At 43.0% G+C, this 26321-nt stretch overlaps 1 protein-coding gene across 1 annotated transcript in view; it reads left to right on the forward strand.

The window, feature by feature from the left end:
* LOC116958620 (uncharacterized) overlaps positions 1-26321 on the forward strand; it is a 183578-nt gene that overhangs the window by 60696 nt on the left and 96561 nt on the right. The window contains exons 18-25 of the mRNA XM_076057213.1: positions 236-1016; positions 2051-2158; positions 4738-6034; positions 8281-8354; positions 13036-13155; positions 14838-14933; positions 16215-16445; positions 17276-17417. Coding sequence (XP_075913328.1) covers positions 236-1016; positions 2051-2158; positions 4738-6034; positions 8281-8354; positions 13036-13155; positions 14838-14933; positions 16215-16445; positions 17276-17417 — 2849 coding nt within the window. The remainder of the gene's footprint in view (positions 1-235; positions 1017-2050; positions 2159-4737; positions 6035-8280; positions 8355-13035; positions 13156-14837; positions 14934-16214; positions 16446-17275; positions 17418-26321) is intronic.

Here is a 26321-nt window from a genome sequence, read left to right on the forward strand (position 1 = left end):
GTCTGTTTTAGTTACATTACCAATGATAACGCTATTTTTTTGTGCACTGTGAATTAAACTTTAGTGTAACGTTGCATTTGTATTAGAGACTTACTAAAATTTGAAACTGGACAAATTTATCGAATGGTTGGCCAAAACTTGGAGGTACAAACTGGAGCAAATATATTTAGGAAATCTGCCGGACACAGCTCTACGTAACCCATGCGTTTGTCCTATTTTGTATCAACCTTTACAGATCTCATCAAGCTATTTCACTGCAGAGTCGAGCAGTTACGCACTTATCTTAAATTCCTTCAACTGGAATGCAATTTCAAATTGTCGCATTGTGGATTCGGTGTTTGTCGGAGGGCTCTACGGCGTGTTCATTTCGATGACTCGAAGTGACCTCGAAATCAGCGGCAACCTCATTCGGGGCTTCCGCCAAAGCGCCTTGAGCATAAGCGATAGTGGCGCACACTCCTACGTTCACATTCACGGCAACACGTTCGAGGATAACCACGGAGATTTCGTGATACAGATGTACGCAGATCTCGAGGAAAACTACACATTTTATCACAATGACCTCACCAACAATTCGGCGACAACATCGCTGGTAGTGCATGGGGCGAGTCCCACTCTGCACTACAACTACTTCGAAAACCCCGAGGCCACGTTTGAGATGTCGGCGCCCAATTCTCAGCGGTCCGTGGACGCAACTCTGAACTGGTGGGGCCAAGTTTTGGATCAAAGCGTCGCTGCGCGGATCAATGACGTTCACAAGGACGAGAACAGGGCGGAGGTGGTGTTCTTTCCCTTCCTAGTATCGAGAAACGCCAGTGACTTGAGTCGAAGGGAGGAGACAGTATTCCTTGAAACCGGCATCCTGGGAGGCGTGGTTAAAAACCGCACGGTCATTCCATACCTCGATGGTGGGTACGAGGTGATCAGAGACATCACCGTGGAAGCGTCGGCGACGCTGACCCTAGAGCCCGGAGTTCAATTGAGGTTTCACGAATCGGTGCTCATGGAAGTTAAAGGTAAATGGGCAGTAAGGATAACGTGACATATTTGTTTGTTGGTATTGCTATGCACTAATGATAATTACCGAATTAATAATGGCCTTTTGGGGGATGCTGCCACGGTGTGAACTGAAAAGGCTGGCAACATCAGACTTTGCGATGCAGAGTTTTCTGGTTAAATTAATTCTCCTACTGGCACACCTGTGTACACCGAGCACTATAAGAGTACACCGCAGTTGGACTGATGGAGCAGGTCACGTGCGCTGGGCTAATGTCTGTGTGGGGGGATACTCCTACCTCTTTAAAGTCGTTTGGTGAGCATGGGAGAAAGAAACCAAAAATGCATCATCTGGAGAGGCTCTTTTTTAACGCTCTCAATAGCGGAGGTCCGTCTGCCAGTGACTGTGCAACCCAGCAAATGTGGGAGTGAATGTATAACCATAGGAGTTAATGTATCAGTTCGATCACAGAATATTGGTTTATTATTATATTGGGTAAATTGTGTGTGTTTTAAGCATCTATATATACTCTGCATTCTGCCAAAATAGGTGCAATAAGCTGAGAAAGACAGTGAATTAAGTATATTTTCCCTCCACATTTAGAATCAATATGCATTACAGAGTATGTTTTGGTTGCTGCTGTAAATTTACACGTGATGACGATGAGCCACTTCGTTGGGCTATCTTTGTGATAGCCAGGTTGCTTCTGAAAAAGAGCTAAATAGCTCAGTGGTAGGTACCTGTTAACAATACAAATAGTTGCATAGCTTTTTGTATAGTTTACATAAGCTATTTTAATAAATATATTCAATTGGGATAATTTAATGCAACGTTCTTGAATAAGTATCATGGACAGAGCTAAATGCAAGGCAAATCATGATCGCTGACGTCTTTGAGCAACATCTCGTCTGTACAGTGAACTCCTTTCGCACTGCACGTAGCCAATCGTGCTTCCGGGAGGCACGTGAGAGATGGCATGGTGATGGAGAGATACTGTATTTTACCATAGGTTTATCTGAAGGTTCTACACAGATTTGTTTTTGTTCCCCACAGGTCAACTCTTAGCGGTCGGAAACAAATCCCATTTCATCACCTTTACAAATGTGGCCTCGACACTGTGGAGAGGTCTCATCATCAACAGCGAAACGTCCACACAGATCGGTAATGATGCGTGTTTTAATTGACTGGTCAACCATATACAATGCATGCTGTAGATATTTGATGCGAAATTTTTATCGAAATTAAAACTAATGTAATGTAACGTTCCCCCAATGTTATTCATTTTGCTCTATCTGCATCACGTGAGGAGATGGAGAACCCATTAGCAACACTCATGGGGCAGTGCCACCATTTATATTCGTGAACTTCCTTCAATCGTATCCACAATAGTTTTTTTATTAGATCGAATAAATATGAATGTGTCGTTAAACCCGGCACCCCACTCGACACAGCCAATTAGTAAGGGTTTGTCACGTAAACAAAATGTGCCAATTCGTTACTGGTACAGCACACCGGTGTGTTGGAGAGTAAACCCACAACATTTACAATTCGAGTACCGTGGCGTAATTTAGAAACGTGAGTTTAGAGTATTTGGCTGCTATACATTTGAATGTGATAAGCCATTTCGTTGAGCTATCATTTGTGATGACCAGGTGGCTTTCTGGAAAACAGCTGCATAGCTCAGTGGGACTTAATATATACTAGCGGGAAGTACCCGGCATTGCCCGGGTCAAAAAGACAGACACACACATCGACTTGCACACACTTAAAGACATCGACCCACACACAAAAACACAGCGACTTACACACACACAGACACACATATAGACTCACACACACAGACATCGACTTTAGCTATACACACATGGAGTTACACATAATGACATACATGCATACAGCGACTCACACACACATACATAGACAACCACACATATGGACTTACACACACATCAACTAAGACACACACATTGACTTGCACACACACATGGAGCCATGCACACACATCGACTTACACACAGACTCACATACACACATACATAGACAACCACACATATGGACTTACACACACACACACATCAACTAAGACACACACACACATTGACTTGCACACACACATGGAGCCATGCACACACATCGACTTACACACACAGACTCACACACACACACATGCACAGACTGACAAACACAACGCCCTGCACACAAAGACACATCGACTTACAAACACATAAGCATCGACTTACACGCACACATGGACTCACACACACATCGACTGACACACACATTGACTCGCACACAGACATGGACTTACGCACACACTTGGACTTAAACATACACATCGACACAACCAAACATCGGCGCACACACAGACGCATTGACTCATGCACACACATACACACACAAAGCGTCCGTCGCTGACATGCACACGGACTCACACGGACACAAGTACATTGGCACACACATATAAAAAATAGTGAAATATGAGTTTTCTGCACAAACATAATTATTTGTATAAATGCAAGGTGATTATAAAAACAAAGGTTTGAATGTACGTAAGTTTAGTGAAATATTTTTTTTAATAATAGTTTAGTGCACGCAAACAATATTATGTTAATATTTACAAGGTTGTGTAAATGCTCGGTTTGTATGTACATGCGTTTAGCGAAAGAATGAAGTAATATTTGTCTGCATGCATAAACGCATAAAAAAGTTATTTATTATTTACAAGGCTATTAATTAAATAATAGGTTCATTTCTGCATGAGGTTAGTGAAAAAAGTAGTAAAATTGTACTTAACATTACCGTGGTGAGGCCTAGTCCCGTGCAGAACCCGCGGCCTCGCCTAGATTGTCCAGCCGGCCGAGGTGGCTCCCTGGCAGGCTGTTGGCTGGGCCGCTCCCCCCGCGATACAATGACTATCGAAGCGCTATATAATAGTAATATGTAGGGACTCTATAAGCAGTAACTGCACGCAATTGGGATTGGGTGGGGGGTACATCACAATTTGAAGAATTAACCTCAGCGTTTCGTGTGAAAATGTCCCCCTCACCCCGACCGACTTTGTAAAAGCCGTCCCCCCCACCACCGTACGCGTGTGACTTGGTACGGTCGATCGCTCGTGCCATTTAATAAATAAATAACGCCGATTGCACAAAATCGCTAATTAAAGTAATTTAAAGTTGAAGAATGGGAAAAAGGAATAGCGCATGCTCACAGCGGGGCTCATGGCGTGGTACCTGTTTTTTTTTACATAAACCCCACCATTGGAGAGCCAAGCGTGCGACCACACACAAATCCCACCACAAACAAACCTGACACAATTTTTTTTACTTTTATATATAGATAGATAAATTTGTCTATGCATTTGTCGCTCGCATGTGGGTCTTCAAAATCAAGTTTACACCACTTTGGCTATGTTGCACGTGGGTCTGCAAACCCTTTGCTATCCAAGTTCTGCAATTGTATTTAAAATCAAAGTTTATTTAATAATATGAAACTCAAATAGATTACCAGCAAACTTACCGTATTCTCCGTATTATAAAATTCACTTTTTTGTATTTTAAAGCAAAGTTTATGGGTTTCATCTCAATCTGGTAGGTGTGGTATGAGATCATATTTGAATAACTTTATTGAAACTAGACACCCGTTTGGGGTACTTATTACTTTTTGGTGCAACGTATGCATATAATGTAATTACTTGTCTTAAAATATAAATAAATAAACATGTGTGCTTTATTTCGCAGGAAAAGAACCGTCTTTGTCAATGCTTCAATACGTTATTATAACAAACAGCAGACACGGTCTGAAAATCAACAACTCCACAATTCTCCTGGAGTCCGTCTCGTCCACAAACAATGAGAAATCGGGCCTGACGCTCATGAAGCCGATGTCAAATTTAAGGATAGTGAATGGCACGTTCTCCTCCAACGGCGAATATGGAATTGTCACAGAAATGCCCGATGTCGGTTCGGACGCCGTCGTTACAGCAGAGGGCGTTACGGCAAGCGAAAATAGATTGGGCGGCATCATGATGCATTTGGACTTCTCATGTGAAACGTGCAACGTGTCCGATAACGCCGGAGTTGGCCTGAACTCCAATAGAAAAGTGAACATCGCATTGAATAATTCCATCTTTAAACACAATGCGCTCTATCAAATCTCGACAAACTCCATATCCAAACTCTTGCTCATTAATTCCATAATTGGCATTACAGACCTCACAACAGCTTACAACACCTATTACTACTACTTCATGTCTTACTATTATGAAATGGTGTACATCACAGGGTCTTATGATGTAGATTCTTCCGTGACCATCAAGAATAACACGTTTACTCGGGTAGCCCAATCCACCCATGCCGCTTTACTAATCACAGGTGTTTCTGCTAACTGTTTGCAGCAAAACCGTTTCATTGACATCAATAGCCCTGCACTGCACTTACAGACAGATTATACGAGAAGCAGTGCCCAAATCAGTGAAAACACGTTCGAGCGCGTCATGTCCAACTCGCACGTAATTACGATTCTTCAGTCCGGCAATATATTATCGTTGAATTTTTCGGCCAACACGCTCGTCAATTGCTCTGGAGAGACCGCCATCGATTTGACTCCTCAAACGTCAATCGGATCGTATCGGATCCAACGGAACGTTCTCACAGGCGGCACGTTCACCCGTACGTTGCTTGTGCGCTACGTCCTCAATATGACGGTGTCGGAAAACATATTCCAAAATCCTGGCTCTGCATATGAAGTTAGCGTAGGCCCACGGACACCCGGGCAGCTTGTGGAGCTGTCGAACAATTACTGGGACTCTTCAGACCCCTACATGGTACAACGGCGGATTCTAGACTTCCATCAGGACTCCTCTCTTGAGGTGACTACCTACAGTCCCTTTTACATGGACTCAAGCCTCTCGGCGCTGTCAAACGTCACGGGCGATTTTTGGACAGACCCTTCCCTGCCTTTTGGTGGCGTCCTTGATGCGGACTATATACTCGAGCCATGTGATGGTGTTCAAGTCAACAGGAGCATCCTTGTCAGGTAACATATATGCTACATCTTTGAGGTTTTTCATTAAAATAATTATTAAAAGAAAAAAATATTTAAATATAGGGCCTAAATAGGACATTTCATATGGAATAAAATATCTTCTTCAGATGTTTGGACCATTTTGCATCGTGCAATAATTTACTGTATTTTCATGTTCACAAAAGCAACGTCACCTGATGTCACATGACACCAGCATCGGCAGGGAGAAACACCCAAATCGTAGTGACACAATACACGTGATACGCTGGCTTCCCGCCACTCTCTCTAGTTTACAAATCTCTCCGTGTTTTGGCCCTTAACGTGTCATCTTGCTTCCCTCATCAGCGCTCTTTGCTCTGTCTCGCCCCTCTACGTTGTCAATCCCATCTTTTTCTTCTCCATCTGTTCCCACTCCTCCTACCTGTTGCCAATTCACCATTCTATTCTGTCCTGATTCTGCCCACCTTTAACACTGGAATAAGCCACTCCCTACGTGTCAAGCAATCGGCTTCACTGTCCATTTTTCAGTTCTTCCTTGAAAAACACTCATTCATACTCATACTCTTTCTCCCTCCCCAATAATTAACACCGTCATCCCCTTTCCCAACTTCCCTACCCCATCCCTTATACTCGCTCATTATCACAAACCGCTCACTTTCATCATCGTTTACTTCACGCATCATCGTCATAATCATCATCGCGCTGCGACCTTCCTCATCAACTCGCGTCATCTCATCACAATTCTGATGTAAAAGAAATTGCAAATTCTTTTGTCCAGCACCTTGGTTTCAACCTGAAAAGATAACAACCTGAAAAGATAACAACCAGTCGGATGATTCGAAATGTCACAGGCCAGATTTTGGAAATGTTTGGATTAATCAGGAACACATCCTTAATACATACATGGTAGAACCCCTCCTAACGACGGAAATTGGTTCCAAGAAACCGGTTAAGTGATTTGGTCGTTAAACGGCTATAGGAAATGTACGTTAAAGGATTCATGCATTCTGATAGCCTCAAAAGTTTCAATTTTGTCACCAAAAAAACGTACTTTATCATATTTGAACAACGGATATTAATATATAAAGTCACTAACATTATAAACAGGGGTGGTGGTTAAGAGGGGTTCTAGTGTACACATATATGACTTTACTACATTTATTGCAAATGCCAAAATTACCCGAAACGTCCCTTACCTTATCAAATTTCTCAAATTAAGCAGGTTTGATTTTGGACAATATTTAAAAAGACTGCAATGCAGTTTGTCTTCAGGCTGTGGGGCAATAAATTTGGGAATTAGAGGGCAGTGCAGCAATATCCATTTCAGCAGTGTGTTTTTATGCTCCCAAATCATTGCTGCCGTCCTTCAACACATGCACACACACACGAGGATTGTGATGTATGGGCACTATGGTGGCTAGGAGATGTTAACTACCTCGCCTGGTATACAGGAGGTCGTGGGTTTCATCCCGACCCTGACGCCTGCTATATATTTGGAGTTTGCGTGTCTCCCCGTGGCCGCATGGATTTTTCTCTGGAGCCTCCGGTTTTTCCCTCCACAATTAGAATCAACATCATGCGTTCAGAGTGTTTCGCTGCTATATATTTCCACGTGATGATAAGCCACTTCGTTGAGCAATAATGTGTGATAGCCGGGTCGCTTCCAAACGGGGCTACATAGCTCAGTGGGCCTTACACCTGTTAAAAAAATAGTTTAAAGTTAAAAATAACCCTCATGATTGTAATCACACTCCGAATCCATATTTTTGAAAACTCTATTATTTAGAACTGCTTTTTGTCGTGTTGAGTTTGTTGTCCTTCCTTTGCACCTCTGATTATTGCACGGTTAGCTATGTACGGTGGTGCGAAAGAAGTTCAATATACACACATGTACATTATCGCTGTCGTTCTCTCAGCTGTGTATAAGAAGACATTAATAATAGGGGTTTTCCCCTTTTTTCTGGCAACAAAACTGAAACCTTTTTACAAGGATTCATGTCTGCATTAACCACAATACCTGCAGTCAAAATGCAAACAAAAAACATACTATGATAATATATGCATTGTCCTTGAAACTGAATGGTCCACACCAAGGGTCGGCTTTCTTTTGAGCCTCGACCCAATTGGTGCTCGACCAGATGACCCTATTATTATATGTTGGTACTGGCAAAAAGAGGTCTAATGATGAGAAGACATTGTGGGGCTGCACATTTAGTCTTACCATGAATCATATTTATTAACATTTTTATTTTATTTAGATCTGGCAACACACTCACAATTCCCCCTGGCTGTGAGCTGCAATTTTCTGCAAACCATGGCCTGGTGATTGAAGGTAACGCTGCATCACATGCATAAAATAAGATTGATGATATAAGGTTGGTTATAATTGATGTAATTTGAAAATTGGAAGAGTAGGCCCACATACACCAAATACCTTTTAACGTGAGTAGTAATATATGTGTACATTATGTAAGAGTTTCTATCTTCCTCAATGCTTATTAATAGCGCTCTATTTGCATGCAATTTTAAAACTGTTCATCAGGATTTTCTAAATGTAATTTTCAACAGGGCCACATGGTGTAAAGTGCAGTCTCCAATTCTTATTGTCCACTAGCAGGAAGTACCCGGCTTTGGCCGGGGGAAACATAGATTTTAAAACTTGTCTTCTCGTAAAAAACATGACATATACATACACATATACTCAGCTCTTGTGAAAGCCCGCCATACTGTTTGTCTGTCCATTTGTCCGTCAACCCCCCCCAGCCAGCTTATATTTTGTAGGCATATATACATCACACACTACATAAAATAGTCAGTATCTAGTGACTGTATAGTAGTACCTACTGACTCTAAAGTAGCATCTAGTGATTCTATAGTAGTATCTAGTGACTCTACAATAGTATCTTCTGTCTCTACAGCAGTATCTACTGACTCCACAGTAGTATCTGGCTCTACAGTACTACCTATTGACTCTACAGTAGTATATACTGAAAGTATAGTAGTATCTACTGACCGTAGTAGTATCTACTGACAGTAGTAGTATCTACTGACTCTATAGCAGTATCTACTAACTCTATAGTCGTATCTACTGACTCTATAGTAGTAATCTTGATTTGAAGCTTTCGTGACTGCATATATCCATTCTCTTTGGTTCTTTCGGTAAAGTCACGTCGGTAGAAAAAATATAACATTTATACCAACGTGATTTTACCAAGAGAACCAAAGAGTATCTATAGTAGTATCTACGGACCACTACAGTAGTATCTACCGACTCGATAATAGTATCTACCAACTCTACAGTAGTATCTACTGACTCTACAGTAGTATCTCCTGACTCTACAGTAGTATATAGTGACTCTACAGTAGTATCCACTGACTCTATAGTAGTATCTACTGACTCTACAGTAGTATCTACTGACTCTACAGTAGTATCTACTGACTCTGTAGTAGTATCTACTGACTCTACAGAAGTAACTACTGACTCTAACGTAGTACCTACTAACTATACAGTAGTAAGTACTGACTCTATAGTAGTATCTACTGACTCTACAGCAGTATCTGACTCTATAGTAGTATTTACTGACTCTACAGTAGTATCTCTACAGTAGTAACTACTGACTCTACAATAGTATCTACTGACTCTACAGTAGTATCTACTGACTCTACAGTAGTAACTACTGACTCTGTAGTAGTATCTACTGACTCTACAGTAGTATCTGACTCTATAGTAGTATTTACTGACTCTACAGTAGTATCTCTACAGTAGTAAGTACTGACTCTATAGTAGTATCTACTGACTCTACAGCAGTATCTGACTCTATAGTAGTATTTACTGACTCTACAGTAGTATCTCTACAGTAGTAACTACTGACTCTACAGTTGTATTTACTGACTCTACAGTAGTATCTACTGACTCTACAGTAGTAACTACTGACTCTGTAGTAGTATCTACTGACTCTACAGTAGTATCTGACTCTATAGTAGTATTTACTAACTCTACAGTAGTATCTCTACAGTAGTAAGTACTGACTCTATAGTAGTATCTACTGACTCTACAGCAATATCTGACTCTATAGTAGTATTTACTGACTCTACAGTAGTATCTCTACAGTAGTAACTACTGACTCTACAGTAGTATCTACTGACTCTACAGTAGTATCTACTGACTCTACAGTAGTAACTACTGACTCTACAGTAGTATCTAGTGACTCTACAGTAGTAACTACTGACTCTACAGTAGTATCTAGTGACTCTACAGTAGTATCTACTGACTCTGTAGTAGTATCTACTGACTCTACAGTAGTATCTACTGACTCTACAGTAGTATCTACTAACTCTACAGTAGTAACTACTGACTCTATAGTAGTATCTACTGACTCTACAGTAGTATCTCTACAGTAGTATCTACTGACTCTATAGTAGTATCTACCGACTCTACAGTAGTATATACTGACTCTACAGTAGTAGCTCCTGACTCTATTGCAGTATCTTCTAACTCTATCGTAGTAACTGCACACATTGGGGTGGGGTGGGGGGAGGAAATCACACTTCAAAATGACCTCAGTGTTGCGTTTCGAAGTTTTTTTTGTCTTTTTAACGCGAAAGGAGAACCTCGCTCCCATCGCTGCTCAGCGAGGTCTCGCGTGCGTTACTATGGGCAACCGCGAGTCAGCGTTTCCGCGCATGCGCAGATGCGTGCTTCGGCGCCGCGATCAGCGTAATAATAAATTGTCATAAAGTGTGTTTTTATTAGTTTTTATTTGAGCGAGGGGAAAAAAACAAATAGTGTATTTTCGTCCAGTGGCTTGGTGTGTTGTATCTGTGTATCTTGCTGAAACGAAAACCCAACAGTGTGTTAGTTAAAAGTGTTGCAAGACATGCGCAGACAGACAGACAGACACAAAATTACTTTTATAGGTAGGACTAGCAGGAAGTACCCGGATTTGCCCGGGGTGAAAATATATATTTCAAAACTTATCTTCTCTTAAAAACATAACATATACGTACAAAAATATGAAGCTATTGTGAAAGCCCGGCGTTCCGTTTGTCTCCATTTGTCCGTCAATAAAATGGCCTAGTCTCACCATTGGAGCCTCCTTTGCCAGTAGCAACATGATAATTGTTTTTTTACCCTTTTATCTGGCAACAAAAGGACAATACATACATTATCAGAGTTATGTTTTTTGTTTGCATTCTGACCGCAGGTATTGTGGTCAATGCAAACATGACTCCTTGTAAAAAAAGGTGTCATTTTTGTTGCCAGATAAAAGGGTAAAAAAAAACAATTATCATGGCCTAGTCTCACCACCAGTGTCGGACCAGAGAACAACACCAAAAAGCGAACGGTACAAAGACCATGCACGCATCAGAGCATGTATAGCTCGGCGTGAGCAGCTATATAATGGGACCTTTTTGCCCTATCAAATACTGAGAAATAAGAATAGGCTTTACCCTTTCTGAGACAAGGCCAATCAGTTTCAAAGACAGTCTATACTATAAAAAAACATGTGATTTGTTATTTTTTGTTATTTTATTTTAACCTATCTACGTGACTTTACCGAAAGACCCAATAACATTATAAAAACATATTCTTGGTTCTTTCGGTAAAGTCACGTACACCAAGCTCTTAAGGCTAATGGTTACTCCGACTAGACAATCCGCAAAGCTATCACTCCAACCATGAAGAAGGACCCTCTTGAGGAGCCATTCAAAACCATCACTTTACCCTACATTGCAGGGATCACAAAAAAAAATTCTCCAAAATCTTGAATAAACACAAGATCCAGGTCCGATTCAACACGTTACATAAAATCCGTGATCTGGTTCCGTCTGTAAAAGATGTGATTCCGGACATACAGTACCCTGGCGTCTACAAACTAAGTTGCCTCTGTGGTAGTAGTTACATTGGAGAAGCCAAACGACATGTCTCGGACCGCATCCGTGAACACAAAGCAGACCTAAAAACGGTAGGACCAACACCTTGGCCGTGGCAGATCACTGTTATAATTCAGTAGGCTCACATGACATTCACTTCTCCAAGACAGAGGTTCTCTGCAAGCCATCTGGTTACCATGAGAGATTCGTTCATGAGGCTATCCACATATACAAACACAATTTCAACCAAGAAGATGTATTCTGGCTTAGAAATCATTGGAAGGATTTGATAAACCATTTCGGGTCTTAATTGATTGTTCACGCTTATGGTGGCTTTCAGACCGTATCCATTATTTTCCTCTCCCCCCTCCTCTTTTCGGAACATAGATGGACTCGTACATCTGAACAAACTGTCAAATCACTCTCCGTGGTGGTAACGTTAAAAAAACCGCCACTTTTTTCAAATTTTCTTGCTGTGGTTTTCACACCTGATGATGATTGCTTGTGTTGCAGTCGAAACGTCGTGAGAATTTTATTTTTTATATTTTTATTATTTTATTGTTTCCCTTCTACGAGAATATGAATCCCTGCAGTCACGAAAGCTTTAAATCATTATAAAAAAACACGTTTGTTTGCATATTCACCAAAAGCACGTGTGGTTAATGCAAACTTAATTCCTTGCAAAAGGTTTATATTTGGCGTATGAACATCTTAACACCTATAATCTTAGTTTTTTTCGGTAAAGTCACGTTGAAGAGAAACAACAAAATAATAAAATATATAAAACAATAAAAAAATTCTCACGACGTTTCGACCATAACTCAAACGGTCGTCTTCAGGTGTGTTGGTTCGCATATTTATATTAAAATATATTATATATATTTTATTATTTTGTTGTTTCTCTTCAACGTGACTTTACCGAAAAAACTAAGAATATGAATTACTGCAGTCACGAAAGCTTTAAATCAAAATCTTAACACCTGTTTTATTGCTAGATATGGTAAAACCGATTATAATTTTTTTACGTGTTGAGTTTGTTTTGCATTCGTTCTTGTTCACTGCTGCTGATTTTGGCATCGTCAAATAATTATCGGTGACAATTGTCGTGATTAAGTTTGGTTACAAATGTACACTTACAGGTTTTTTACAAATCAGAGGTTCCTCGGAGGAACCCGTTGTTCTCTCGTCAGTAACGGGACGATGGAATGGACTGGCCTTGTTGAAAATACCAGAAGATTCTTGCCAAGCCTCCTTTGATGGTATGACGGACAGCTATAAGATAATACAGGGTGTTTTAAAAAAGATGGACCCGATTTGAAATCGCTATATCTTTCAAATTTGAAATCGCTATATCTTTCAAATTGGGTTCCATGTTTTTAAAACACACTGTATATCCATATACACAATTTATGAGACTAGTGCGCCTATTTGAAAATATAAAGGTGGTACTATACTAAAGCAGTGGCAAGATATCTGGGGCTGTACGGTGGTGAGATGTTATCTCCCTCGCCTGGTCTGCAGGCCGTTAGTTCGATCCTGACACTGAACCTGACGTCTGTTGTATATTTGAAGTTCACGTGTTCTCTCTCTCCCCGTGGTCAACGTCATGCGTTTAGATTATTTGGATTTTGCTGTAAATTGCGATGTGACGATGGTGATGGGAATCTACTACGATGAGATATCATCACGTGTGGCCTGGTTGCCTCTGAAAACGAGCTACATAGCTCAGTGGGTTTACCTGGTACAATAAAAAAAATTATATAGTGGATCATCGATTATCCAGCACGCGATGATCCAGCTTCCAACATTATCTGGCGGTCCCTGCTGGCCGATCCTGCGAAACCGGCAAAACCGCTCCAAAGGCTTTAACCAGTCTGGCAATCGGTACCGTATGCGTGATAAAAACAAGTAGCTATGCTGGATTTCAGTGTTAAATATTATATACAGTACATTATATATTGCATACAACTTGAAGAATGAAAATACTGCACGTACAGTATATACATTTTTCATGACAAACATCAACAGTAATAAAAACTAAATATATCCGGCCAAAAGTGCGTGTAGCTCGGCGTTCACTGGAGCACCGGTCTAAAAGCTGCATCAGTCCGGCGATCGTCACACACAAAAGTTGTTGAAACAAGAGGATATTTAATTGCGAGCTTTGCGCCGCTTTCTTCTGAGCCACCCGTGGCCACAACTGTCTCAAGCAGAGTTCCCCGAAAACTATACCCAAAAAAACCCCATTCCGCTTAATTTGTTCTCTGATTAATTTGCCTAAATCGCAGCTACTGTATTTGCATGACAGTTCATTCGCCTGGTGCATGCCCCCAATATTGTTGGTTCAGAATCAGAATATTTATTTAGACTGCAGGAGGAATCCGATGAGCTATGAAGCTCTTTTTCGCAGCTGTTGAGTAAAGCGTCACGTTACCACAACAAAACACAATGCTCAAAAACCGAATAGGAGTGCAAAGTTGAGAAAAGGTGGTAACAAAAAAGTCACAAACAAAATAAGTAAATGCAAATCAAGTGTTTAAGTAAAAAAAATGCTCGGAAGCTAAGCAGATTTGAGCCTGGATAGCGAGATTACATCGGTGACCATCACACACAACACAGCGGGTATTGTAGGTTGTGGGTGGGAGGTTTACATTGGCGGGCAGCAGAGTGCAGTGCATAACAAAATTTGACGTGCCGAGCTGTGCTCCGACGTCTGTGCTCCCCATCCCTTCCAGAACTCCCTCCCCTCACCGACCGGCACAGCGAAGCCATGGGCAAATGAACCCCCCTATGAAGTGCGCAGTGTGCGATTTTGATTCCTCGTTCAGCGAAGGGTTGTCACAAAGGTTGGGCTGCACAAAATGCGCACAAAGTGCAAGGAAGTTCGCTGGCTTGTGATCTACGCGGCCCCGAATCGTGTTGCGCGATGTCCCTTCACCAGGTCAAGTTTCTGTGATCCAGCACCTGCGGGTCCTCAACGCCAACAACGGCATCGCCATCTTCCGCTCTCAAGTGGACCTTCGTTTTGTTCACGTGGGTGAGTTGCATACGTATCAGAATAATATATATTTTTATTTTATATATATTATATTTATTGTTCGTTGGGCTCTCATAACCAATGCGATGAATGATTAATAATAATTATCTTATATCGTGCAAAACAATCATAATGTGCGTCGCTGAACCCTCCTGCATCCGACGCGGCCAATTCATAAATGTGTCGCGTCAAGCAATGGGGGACCGTTCATCCGCAAAAATCGGTTCGAGTGGTAGAGCATCGAGCCCGCTTGTTGCAGAGGTTCACGGTTCAATCTCAGCGGCCGCCCAGGTTAACACTACGATTGTACAAACCAAAATACTATGCGCCATTAGAGTCATGGTGGGGGGAGGGGTGCGTTAAGGCTCCCGTGACATTATTTTAACCTTATAGCGGGACCCCGGGGTCCCATAAGCCCCTGTCTCTCCCATAAACTACGTTGCGATGTTTTTTTTATGTCTGTTGAAGGAGAACGATACGGCAATCTATTCCTTTCGACGAACTCTACACGATGCGCTAATCAAAGTTTAAACGTTTTGTTCATGACTACAGCAATTTTGACAACGACTGGTGCTTGGTGAAGAATGAGAGGATTGGTTTCTGGTGGGTTGCAGTGGGACGGAGTCACCAAAAATTAATTAATTACGATTTTGACTTACGTTTATTCGAGACCTCGGGGTCCCACCATGAGGTTAATTTGATGTTAAGAGGAGAGAAGGCATTGCGCGTCGACGTCACAGTTCAAATGCGGGTCGTCACGGTTACTGCACAAGTGTTGGAGTGCGCTTATTTAAATGTAAAGTGACACCCGATACAGCAGTCTTCATTAATAGGAGTCGTTTTTTCTTCCAGCACGAGACACGACGGTCTTCAAAGATTCCCTTCACTTTCATTTCCACCTTAATATATCCCTCAAGCCCCTTTTCCGAAGGTTCCTTGACCTTTTGCTTTCCCTCCAGCCAATCAACTTCCCACTTTTCCGAACAGATTCTTATCGTCTCTCCCTGTCAATCATCCCTCCGTTTTCCTGATCTTTCCGTGTTGTATTTCTACCTCCAATCCCTGTAATTTCCCCTGCCTCTAACCAATCCCCTTTCAGCCCCAGTTCAGTACCAATCAGAGGCGCTTGTTTTTCACTTCCTGAATATCCATGTCTTGATGTATGCTGTGTTCATAACATCGGGTGAGTACTTTCGGTTTTGAATTAATCACTACACAAATGTATGCAGTGGAAGTGTTATATACTAATGTGTTGCATTCATGTATGTGTGTTTTATATAGACAATTCCCTTTCGACTGGACTGTATCTGACCGTTTCTTGTCCCATGACGCAAACGGTAAGACTGGAACACGTGGTGGTTTCCCGTGCAGCAAAAGGTATGACCTTCACTGGCCCCGAGCTCCGAATTTTCATCACGGAGAGCTCCATATCTCGAACAGAGAGCTACGGTTTGGAGATCCGTTCCTGGGGACAGAATTCTGAGATAAGCATCACCGCATCAACGTTTTCAGGTAATATATTTGACTTTATGAAGCCGGTCCATACCTGTGCAAAATAAAATAGAAGTATACGGTACATTATAAATGTTACTGTATTATATATGTTGCTGTATATGAACCTTATTGCGGGACCCCGGGGTCCCGAATAAACGGAAGTCAAAATCGTAATTTATTTATTTTTGGCGACTCCGTCCCACCGCGCACATAAACGCCGCGACCCACCAGAAATAAATCCTCTAGTTCTTCACCAAGCACCCGTCGTTGCTAAAATTGCTGTAGTTATAAACAAAACTTTGAAACTTTGATTAGCGCATCACGTAGAGCTCGTAGAGAGAAGCAAATTTCTGTATTGTTCGCCTTCAACAGACATAAAATGATGTCGCAACGCAGTTTATGTGAGAGCCGGGGGCTTATTGGACCCCGGAGTTCCACCATAAGGTTCATATACTAAGATACAGATCCTCCGTATAGCCTTTAACAGACTGTTGGGGCAATTGCTGCGATCGAGCAGCACCTGTGAAGGCTACTGGCACTGTGGCCCACGAGGGGGTGGGTGGCCAGCACCATGCCCGGCCACCTTTATCTCCCTAGTGGCGATGTTTATTACACACCGCACCGGGCTACTCATTTGAGACTGAGTCGACCTAGGAGAGGCCCAGGACCGGTTCAGATTATTGTCACTGGTGTTGGTGGCCGTGAGCGCGGAATCAAACTCGGGTTGCCAGGTTCATAGGGCAGCGCACTAACCGCCACACGACCGCTCTCCGTATGTATATATATACACATTTAATCACATGCAGTGGTGCATATTTTTACATTTTAACATCAGCTTTTGTTTTCAGATAATCATGGGAACGTTATCGATGTAAACGGTGCATTGTCACTGAGCAATGTCACAGTATCCGAAAGCAGTGAGGAGTACGGATTGAAGGTCTCAAACTCACTGAATGTGATCGTGTCTGGTTCAACATTCAGAAATAACAGGTACACCTTTGTAAATGGTACTATTTTCCATAAGAGTTTTTTGGGTTTGATCGCTTAAATGTAAAATGTCTTGTTAAACCTGCCACCAACTGACAGGGCCAATTAGTAGACTTTGTCATGTAAACAAAACGTGCCAATTCGTTACTAGTTCAGCACACCGGTTGAGTGTTGGAGAGTAAACCCATAACATTTACAATTCGAGTACCGTGATGTTTCGCTGGTAATTACAACCAGTGTCATCAGGCAACGGCCAGGGTTGTGGAGAAATCCTCCTCCTGTTTTGGTCTTAAATAGAGGGACAATCCAAAATAACCTCTATTATAGATAACATTGGCCGCGAGAGCCTACGTGTTAAACTGGTGATATTTTCCTTCACGGTTCTTATTTTTCGACGATATTTTTTTTACTTTCCGTTATCCCCCCCCCCCCCCCCAAATTATTGTTTACCCTCTGAAAATGCAATGCAACGGTTCCACTACACACAAACTTTGGCGGTCAAGTTCGAATTCCCCCAACCCATCAGTCGACTGCAGAATAGCTCTGGGGTTTCTTTGCCCTAGGTTCTCTAGTGGCACATAAACTAAAACTACAACCCATTTTTTTATTTTACCAGGTAAGGTAAAAGTTATCTAGCTCTTTTTCAGAAGCGACCTGGCTATGACACACGGATAGCTCGACAAAGTGGCTATCATCATCGTCACGTGGAAAATTGTAGTAGTAGCCACATTCTCTAAACCAAGGCCGTAATTATAATATATATTGGGGGGGGGGGACATCCCCCCCCCTCCCCATATTCAAATATGCTCAAAATGCCCCCCCTAATATATTGCTATGAAATAGATTTCTGTTTATATGATTGTGTTATGGTTGTACTTTATTCATCCCTAATCTCTGCCATTACATACAATGAAACAAGAAAAGGTAAAAAAAGAAAAAACAGCAATGTAATACAATACAATCTAAGACATTGTAAAACATAAATAGAAAGTCCATCCTATGTGTTAGTGGATTTTTTTAATATTTTAGGCAGGAAATGGCAGGAAATTAGTTTTTAAGTTTAGATTTTTTTCTGGGGGGGGAACCCCAGACCCCCTGGAAGATTTGGTCCCCCCCAATGTTGACTCCATGGCTACGGTCTTGCTCTAAACCAGTGGTTCTTAACCTGGGTTCGATCGAACCCTAGGGGTTCGGTGAGTCGATCTCAGGGGTTCGGCAGAGCCCCCGCCACGGAGGTCCGGACACACTTGAATTATTGTGTAAATTTGTGATGACACACACGGCCCGCTTGGCCATCACTGGCTGCAGATGATCATGCTACACTGCTTGGCCAATCAGCGCTGCGGGGAATTTAGTACGTACTCAGTAGTCAACGTGTGACTGTTGTTGTCGTACGTCGTGTGATTTCTTTAATATTTTATCCATACTAACTATGTCGGGCAAAAGAAGAAAGTGGTCGGACGAATATGTACAACATGGATTCTCATGTATCACGGAACGTGATGGGAGTGAGCGTCCTATCTGCATGATTTGCAACGCCAAGTTGAGCAACTCTAGTCTTGCACCGGCAAAACTAAAGGAACACTTCTTGAAGCTGCATGGAGACGGGGAATACAAGAACACAACACTTGCTGAATTCAGGGTGAAGAGAGCCAGATTCGATGAAAGGGCCACTCTGCCTGCTGTTGGATTTGTACCTGTTAACAAACCGATCCTGACAGCATCATACGAAGTTGCTTACCTGATCGCAAAGCAGGGCAAGCCACACACCATTGGTGAAACACTTGTGAAACCAGCTGCATTAAAGATGGCGAATCTGATACTCGGAACAGCGGCCGAAGGTAAATTATCCCAAATTCCCCTTTCAAATGACACCGTCAGTGACAGAATAGAAGACATGAGTAAAGACATCTTGGCTCAAGTAGTCGCGGATCTGATTTCAAGCCCGGCAAAATTCAGCCTTCAACTCGACGAAACCACAGACGTTTCTGATCTAAGCCAGCTTACTGTTTTTGTACGCTATGTGAAAGACGACATGATAAAAGAAGAGTTTTTATTTTGTAAGCCTCTTACAACAACAACGAAGGCAGCCGATGTGAAGAAGCTTGTGGATGACTTCTTCAGAGACAACAATCTTTCATGGGATATGGTTTCTGCAGTTTGTACGGACGGAGCTCCAGTCATGCTGGGAAGAAAGTCTGGTTTTGGTGCGCTAGTAAAGGCCGATGCACCACACATCATTGTGACGCATTGTATTCTGCACAGGCATGCGTTGGCAACAAAAACCTTACCTCCAAAAATGGCAGAAGTATTAAAAACTGTGGTGGAATCTGTGAACTATGTGCGAAAAAGTGCTCTGAGGCACCGCATCTTCAGTGAGCTGTGTAAAGAAATGGGCTCTGAATTTGAGGTACTTCTGCTCCATTCTAATATTCGGTGGTTATCCCGGGGACAGGTGCTGAATCGTGTTTTTGCCATGCGTGTGGAATTAGCCCTGTTTTTGCAAGAGCACCAACACTGCCATGCAGATTGCTTCAAAAATCCTGAGTTCATTCTCATTTTAGCGTACATGGCTGATATATTCGCAGCTCTCAATCATCTCAATCAGCAGATGCAGGGTGGTGGAGTCAATATCATGGAAGCGGAAGAACACCTGAAGGCTTTTCAAAAAAAGCTACCGTTATGGAAACGACGAACAGAGAACAATAACTTCGCAAACTTCCCGCTTCTGGACGACTGTGCAAGTAAGATCGAAGATGTGTCTGGAATCGGAGATATTTCTGCATCCACGGAACTGAAGCAAACAATTGCCACGCACTTAGATGAGCTTGCAAAGTCTCTCGACGGATATTTCCCTACAAGAGAGTCATATCCAGCATGGGTGAGACAGCCGTTCACGTTTGCTGTTGAAACAGCAGATGTCAATGATGAATTCCTCGACGAAATCATTGAAATTCAGCAGAGCCAGGTTCAACAGCAACTCTTCAGAACAACAACGCTCTCAACGTTTTGGTGTCGACAAATGAACAAGTATCCAGTTATTGCTAAGAAAGCCCTGGATTTTTTTATACCATTTGTTACAACATATCTTTGTGAGCAATCCTTTTCGAGGATGCTGGACATAAAAACGAAGAAAAGGAACAGACTTTGCTGTGAAAATGACATGAGAGTGGCACTTGCCAAGGTGAAGCCACGCATATCTGAACTGATCTCTCAAAGGCAACAGCAGAAGTCACATTGATTTCCAGGTATGTAATTTGTTGTGAGTTTATGCATTGTGTTGGTTTTATTCTTTGAACAAGGTAATGTTCATGCACGGCTCATTTTGTGTACCAGTAAAAAACATATCTATGTCTTGAATTTGAAAAAAATCACATTTTATTTTTCACTAAAGAGGGGTTCGGTGAATGCGCATATGAAACTGGTGGGGTTCGGTACCTCCAACAAGGTTAAGAACCACTGCTCTAAACGCATGTTGATTCTAAATGTGGAGGGGGAAAACCGGAGGATCCGGAGAAACCCCACACGACCACAGACATGCAAACTCCAAATATACAGCAGGCGTCAGGGTGGGTATCGAACTCATGACCCTCCTGTATACCAGGCGAGGTAGTTAACATCTCCTACTAGCCACTGTGGCGCCGTGATGCCCACGTTGGGTGGGCATCGGTGACATGGCCGGTTAAACCACCCTCGACGTTGATACGCGCATGCCCCCAGTACCAACAATCATAACGTGTTCAACACCAATCGCTGCAGATACAGCTTCCGCAACTAGCAACAGCGGCTACAACACTATAGAAGCAGAGAACAAAGCAAGAGCAGTAGCAAGAGTAGCAGACGCCAACTACAATAGGAGGCAGCATAATCGGAATATTTACTTATACCAGAGACAAATAAGGGTGAGAGAAAGTAGCGACAGCAGATTCAACGGTTTCAGCAGCAGACGGCAGCTACAGCAGACACAGACGTTACAGCAGATGCAGCAGCTACAGCAGACACAGACGTTGCAGCAGACACATCATCTACAGCAGACACAGCAGCTACGGCAGCCAGCAGCTACAGCAGACAACAGCTACAGCAGACAGACGTTAAAGCAAACAAAGTAGCTATGGCAAACGGCAGCTATAGCAGACAGCAGCTATAGAAGACACAGCAGCTACAGCAGACAGAGCAGTTACGGCAAAAACGTTACAGCAGACAACAGCTACAGCAGACACAGCAGCTACGGCAGACACAGCAGCTACAGCACACACTGCAGCTATGGCAGACACGACTGCTACGGCAGGCAGCAGACAAAGATGTTACAGCAGAGACCAGCTACAGCAGATACGGCAGCTAGCAGCTACGGCAGCCACAGACACTACATCAGACACAGACGTTACGGGAGACAAGCAGATATAGCAGCTACAGCATACACAGACACTACAACAGACACAGACGTTACAGCAGACATAGCAGCTACGGCAGACACAGCAACTACAGCAGACAGCAACTACAGCAGACGCAGTCACTACGTCAAACACGGCAGCTACGGCAGACAGCAACACCAACAGACACAGCAGCTAAAGCAGGCACAGCAGTTACAGCAAACAGAAGCTACAGCACCATGCGATCCAGAATCAGAAGAATCAGAATCTGTATTTACACCGGAGGAATCTGATGGGCTATAAAGCTCTTTTTCACAGATTGTCCACTTAAGCCCACTCAGCTCCACATCCTCCCGCAGAACGCCAGGCTCAAATATATTATCTTTTCCACCAGTACTCTATGCGATTGGTGTATCGGTGTAAACCGAAGTTAATTATATTTGGGGACTTTTTTTCCAGTGTAAAAATGAGCTCCCCAAATTACATAAATACGAACAAATATCCTCTGATAATATATGTATTCTTTGAAACTGGTGTAGACCAATCCGTTTCAAAGACAATGCGTATATAGTCTTGGTTCTTTTGGTAAAGTCACATAGATAGAAAATAAATAAAAACAGTAAAACAAACACAAAGCGATCCACTTGTGTTGTGATCGCTTATGTTGCGATCGAAACGTCGTCGGTTTTTTGCTTTTATTACTTTCAATTTATTATTTTATTTTATTATTTTCATTTTCTATCTCCGTCACTTTACTAAAAGAACCAGGAACATGAATTCCTGCAGTCACGAAAGTTTTAAGTCAAAATTTACAATGCGTATATTATCAGAGCGCGTTTGTTTGCACGTTTTGCCACAGGTATGTGTGGTTAATGCAGACTCGATGATGCCTTGCAATGAGATGGTATCTATTTGGTGTTTGAACATCTTAGCACAACTGTTTTATTGACAGAAAGGGTATAATGCTTATATAAAGCCTATTCTTATACTGTTTTCATTATGAAGTTAAAGAGTGTCCCCACTGGCCGTGCTGCCTATTCAATTTAGGAGAAATAAATAAAACTGTAATCTCATATTCCTGCCACGCTTGTGCACTATCTGGCCTACAACCTGCGCACTCTATTCAGCGCGCACGCAATCTTGCAACGGACTTTTTTGTTCAGTCACAAATCATGTAGTCTTCTAGCTCGCGAAACACCGATGGTATACGGTCTCGAGCGAGACTTCCAAACTCTCTCCCTTCTTACTCCGGGAGCTACACAATGCTGGGAGCTGACGCCACCACCAATCCCCCCCCCCCCATCCCTTGCTTGTTATTTAGACAGGGACAGCGAACGTGTTTGCCTCCACATTTAGATTCAATGCCACGCGTTTAGACTCTTCAGATTATTTGGCTGCTGTTTATAAATTTCCACGTGACGATGATGATAAGCCACTTCAAGAGTCCCGAGTACCAGTAGAGACATAAGCAAATCTATTTTTTTCTGTCTCTGCACGTAAATGTGAGTTTTGTGCACGGTACCGATGAAATGCTTCTCTCTTGTCACCTGATAAAATCAGTTTTTGGCGGCTGTCACACCAACGTGAGGGATCACGCGGAGGGCACGGTAAGGGGGTTTAGACGTAGGGGGTCCACGCACGGCACAAAGGACCATGCCCAGGAACATGATTACTAACCAAAGGCGCCCGAGGAAGAAAGGCAAAAGGGGACTGGGTGAAACATGCACTAGATATAGATCTGTGCCAAAGCGTAAGGGGAGAGGGGAAATAAATATTGTATTTTTAATATATATTTAATATGAATTCGATTATTTGGCTGCTGATATAAATTTAATCAGATTGGGTTTTATTCGCCATGAAAGTTCACACCGACACGGAATTTACTTTGGCAGGATGGTGCATACATTCAACATATAGGAAACTAAAATCTTAAATAAGTTTTAAACAAGTCTTACTATAATAAGGGTTAAAAGTCTAACTAACACCAAGGGGCTGAAATATATAAAATTGAATAAATATCGAATATAAAATAGCTTTAAGATATAATTTAAAAATTAAAAATACAAATAGGTTAACATAGTTAATATCGGCAAGGTGTCATTATGTAGATAAAATGTTAAAATCAGTCTAAGCCCTTGGCCTTGTTTAACAGGCCAGCAGCAGATGGGAAGAAACTGTTTTTATGGCGTGAGGTTTTGGTCCTGATGGACCGAAGCCTTCTGCCAGAGAAGAGTAGCTGAAACAGAGAGTGTCCAGGGTGGGAGGAATCGGCCATAATCTTCCTCGCTCGCCTCACGGTCCTTGTCGTGTGCAGGTCCTCGAGGGTTGGTAGATTGCAGGCAATTACCTTCTCAGCAGTGTGGATGATACGCTGCAGTCTGCTCTTGTCCTTGGCAGTGGCAGCAGCGTGCCAGACGGTTATGGAGGAGGTGAGGATGGATTCAATGATCGCTGTATAGAATTGCACCATCATTGTTTTTGGCAGGTTGAATTTCTTCAGCTGCCGTAGTACATCCTCTGTTGAGCTATCTTGGTGAGGGAGCTGATGTTCAGTTCCCACTTGAGGTCCCGGGAGAGAATAGGGCCCAGGAAGCGGAAGGACTCTAAAATTTTTTACTGGGGAGTCTAACTGGGTGATGGGGGTGAGTGGGGCTGTATTCTTCCTGAAGTCCACAACCATCTCAACTGTCTTTAGAGCATTTAGCTCTAAGTTGTTCTGGCTACACCAGGTCACCAGGTTGTCAGCTTCCCACCTATAGTCAGACTCATCCCCACCAGAGATCAGCCCAATGAGGGTGGTGTCGTCCGCAAACTTCAAGAGTTTGACGGACAAATGATTGGAGGTGCAGCTGTTGGTATACAGGGAGAAGAGCAGTGGGGAAAGGACGCAGCCCTGAGGAGTTCCGGTGCTGATGGACCTGGAGTCAGAGACTTGTGTTCCCAGCTTAACGCACTGCTTCCTGTCAGACAGGAAGTCTGTGATCCACCTGCAGGTGGAGTAGGGCACGTTCAGCTGGAAGAGCTTGTCCTGAAGCAGGACAGGGATGATGGTGTTGAAGGCAGAGCTGAAGTCCACAAACAGGATCCTGGCGTAGGATGCTGGGGCGTCCAGATGCTGTAGGGTGAAGTGGAGGGCCATGTTAACTGCGTCGTCCACAGACCTGTTGGCTCTGTAGGCAAACTGAAGGGGGTCCAGGAGAGGGTCTGTGATGGCTTTGAGGTGTGCCAGGACCAGGCACTCAAAAGACTTCATTACCACAGATGTAAGGGCGACCGATCTGTAATCATTTAGTCCTGTTGGCCTTAGCTTTTTGGGCACAAGGATGATGGTGGAGGACTTGAGACAGGCTGGTACATGGCATGTCTCCAGGGAGGTGTTAAAGATGTTGGTGAACACCGGAGACAGCTGGTGAGCACAGTGCCTGTGGGTGGCTGGAGAGACAGAGTCCGGCCCGGCTGCTTTGCGTGGATTCTGCCTCTTGAAAAGTCTATTAACTTCTCCCTCCTGAAAGGAGAGAGTCGTCTCTGTAGTATGGGTGGGGGATGGGGCCTCTTGGGTGGGAAGGGGTGGTTCAGGACAGTCCAATTGTCTTTCAAATCTACAGTAGAACTCGTTCAGGTCGTTGGCTAGGCGGGAGTCGTTAGTGGTGTGGGGGGCTCTGGGTTTGTAGTTGGTGATCTGCCTGAGCCCTCTCCAGACAGAAGCAGCGTCATTAGTAGAGAACTGGTGTGTTTAGTCTCTCTGAGTACAGTCGTTTAGCCTCTCTCACCGCTTTGCTAAACCTGTTCTTCGACTCCTTGAATCTGTCTCTATCCCCACTCCTAAACGCTTCCTCCTTCCTCAACCTTCTGAGTTTTGCTGAGAACCAGGGCTTGTTGTTGTTAAAGTTCACCCTGGTACGTTTTGGGATACAGCAGTCCTCACAGAAGCTAATGTGGGACGTCACAGCCTCTGTGAGTTCATCCAGACTATTGTTAGCAGTCGTGAACATATCCCAGTCAGTACAGTCTAAGCACGCCCGCAAATCTTCCACAGCCTCACTGGTCCACTGTTTAGATGTCCTCACAGCAGGTTTACAGAGTTTTAGTTTCTGCCTGTGTGCAGGAATCAGGTGGACCATGGCATGGTCAGAGTGTCCTAGTGCTGCTCGGGGGACGGCGTGGTAGGCTCTACTGACTGTAGTGTAGCAGTGATCCAGAGTGTTCCCTTCTCTGGCTGGGCATTTAATGAATTGTATGGATTTGGGGAGTTCGAGGCTGAGATTACCTTTGTTAAAGTCGCCAAGTACGATAACCAACGAATCTGGATTTGCTCGCTCCACTCAGAATCTGATCGGCGAGCATGCGTTGGGCCTCTTTAACCTGAGGACAAGGCGGCAAATAAACTCCGACCAAAATGAGCGACGCGAACTCGCGAGGCAAGTAAAACGGTTTACAGGTTATAAAAATTGATTCAAGGAGTGGAGAACAATGTTGCAGAATCACTGTGATATCTACACACCAGCCACTGTTAATGTAAAAACAAATACCACCGCCT

This window comes from Petromyzon marinus, chromosome 80, assembly GCF_048934315.1.
Source record: "Petromyzon marinus isolate PM22_M1 ecotype Great Lakes invasive population chromosome 80, UKy_Petmar_22M1.pri1.0, whole genome shotgun sequence".
Lineage (NCBI taxonomy): Eukaryota > Metazoa > Chordata > Hyperoartia > Petromyzontiformes > Petromyzontidae > Petromyzon > Petromyzon marinus.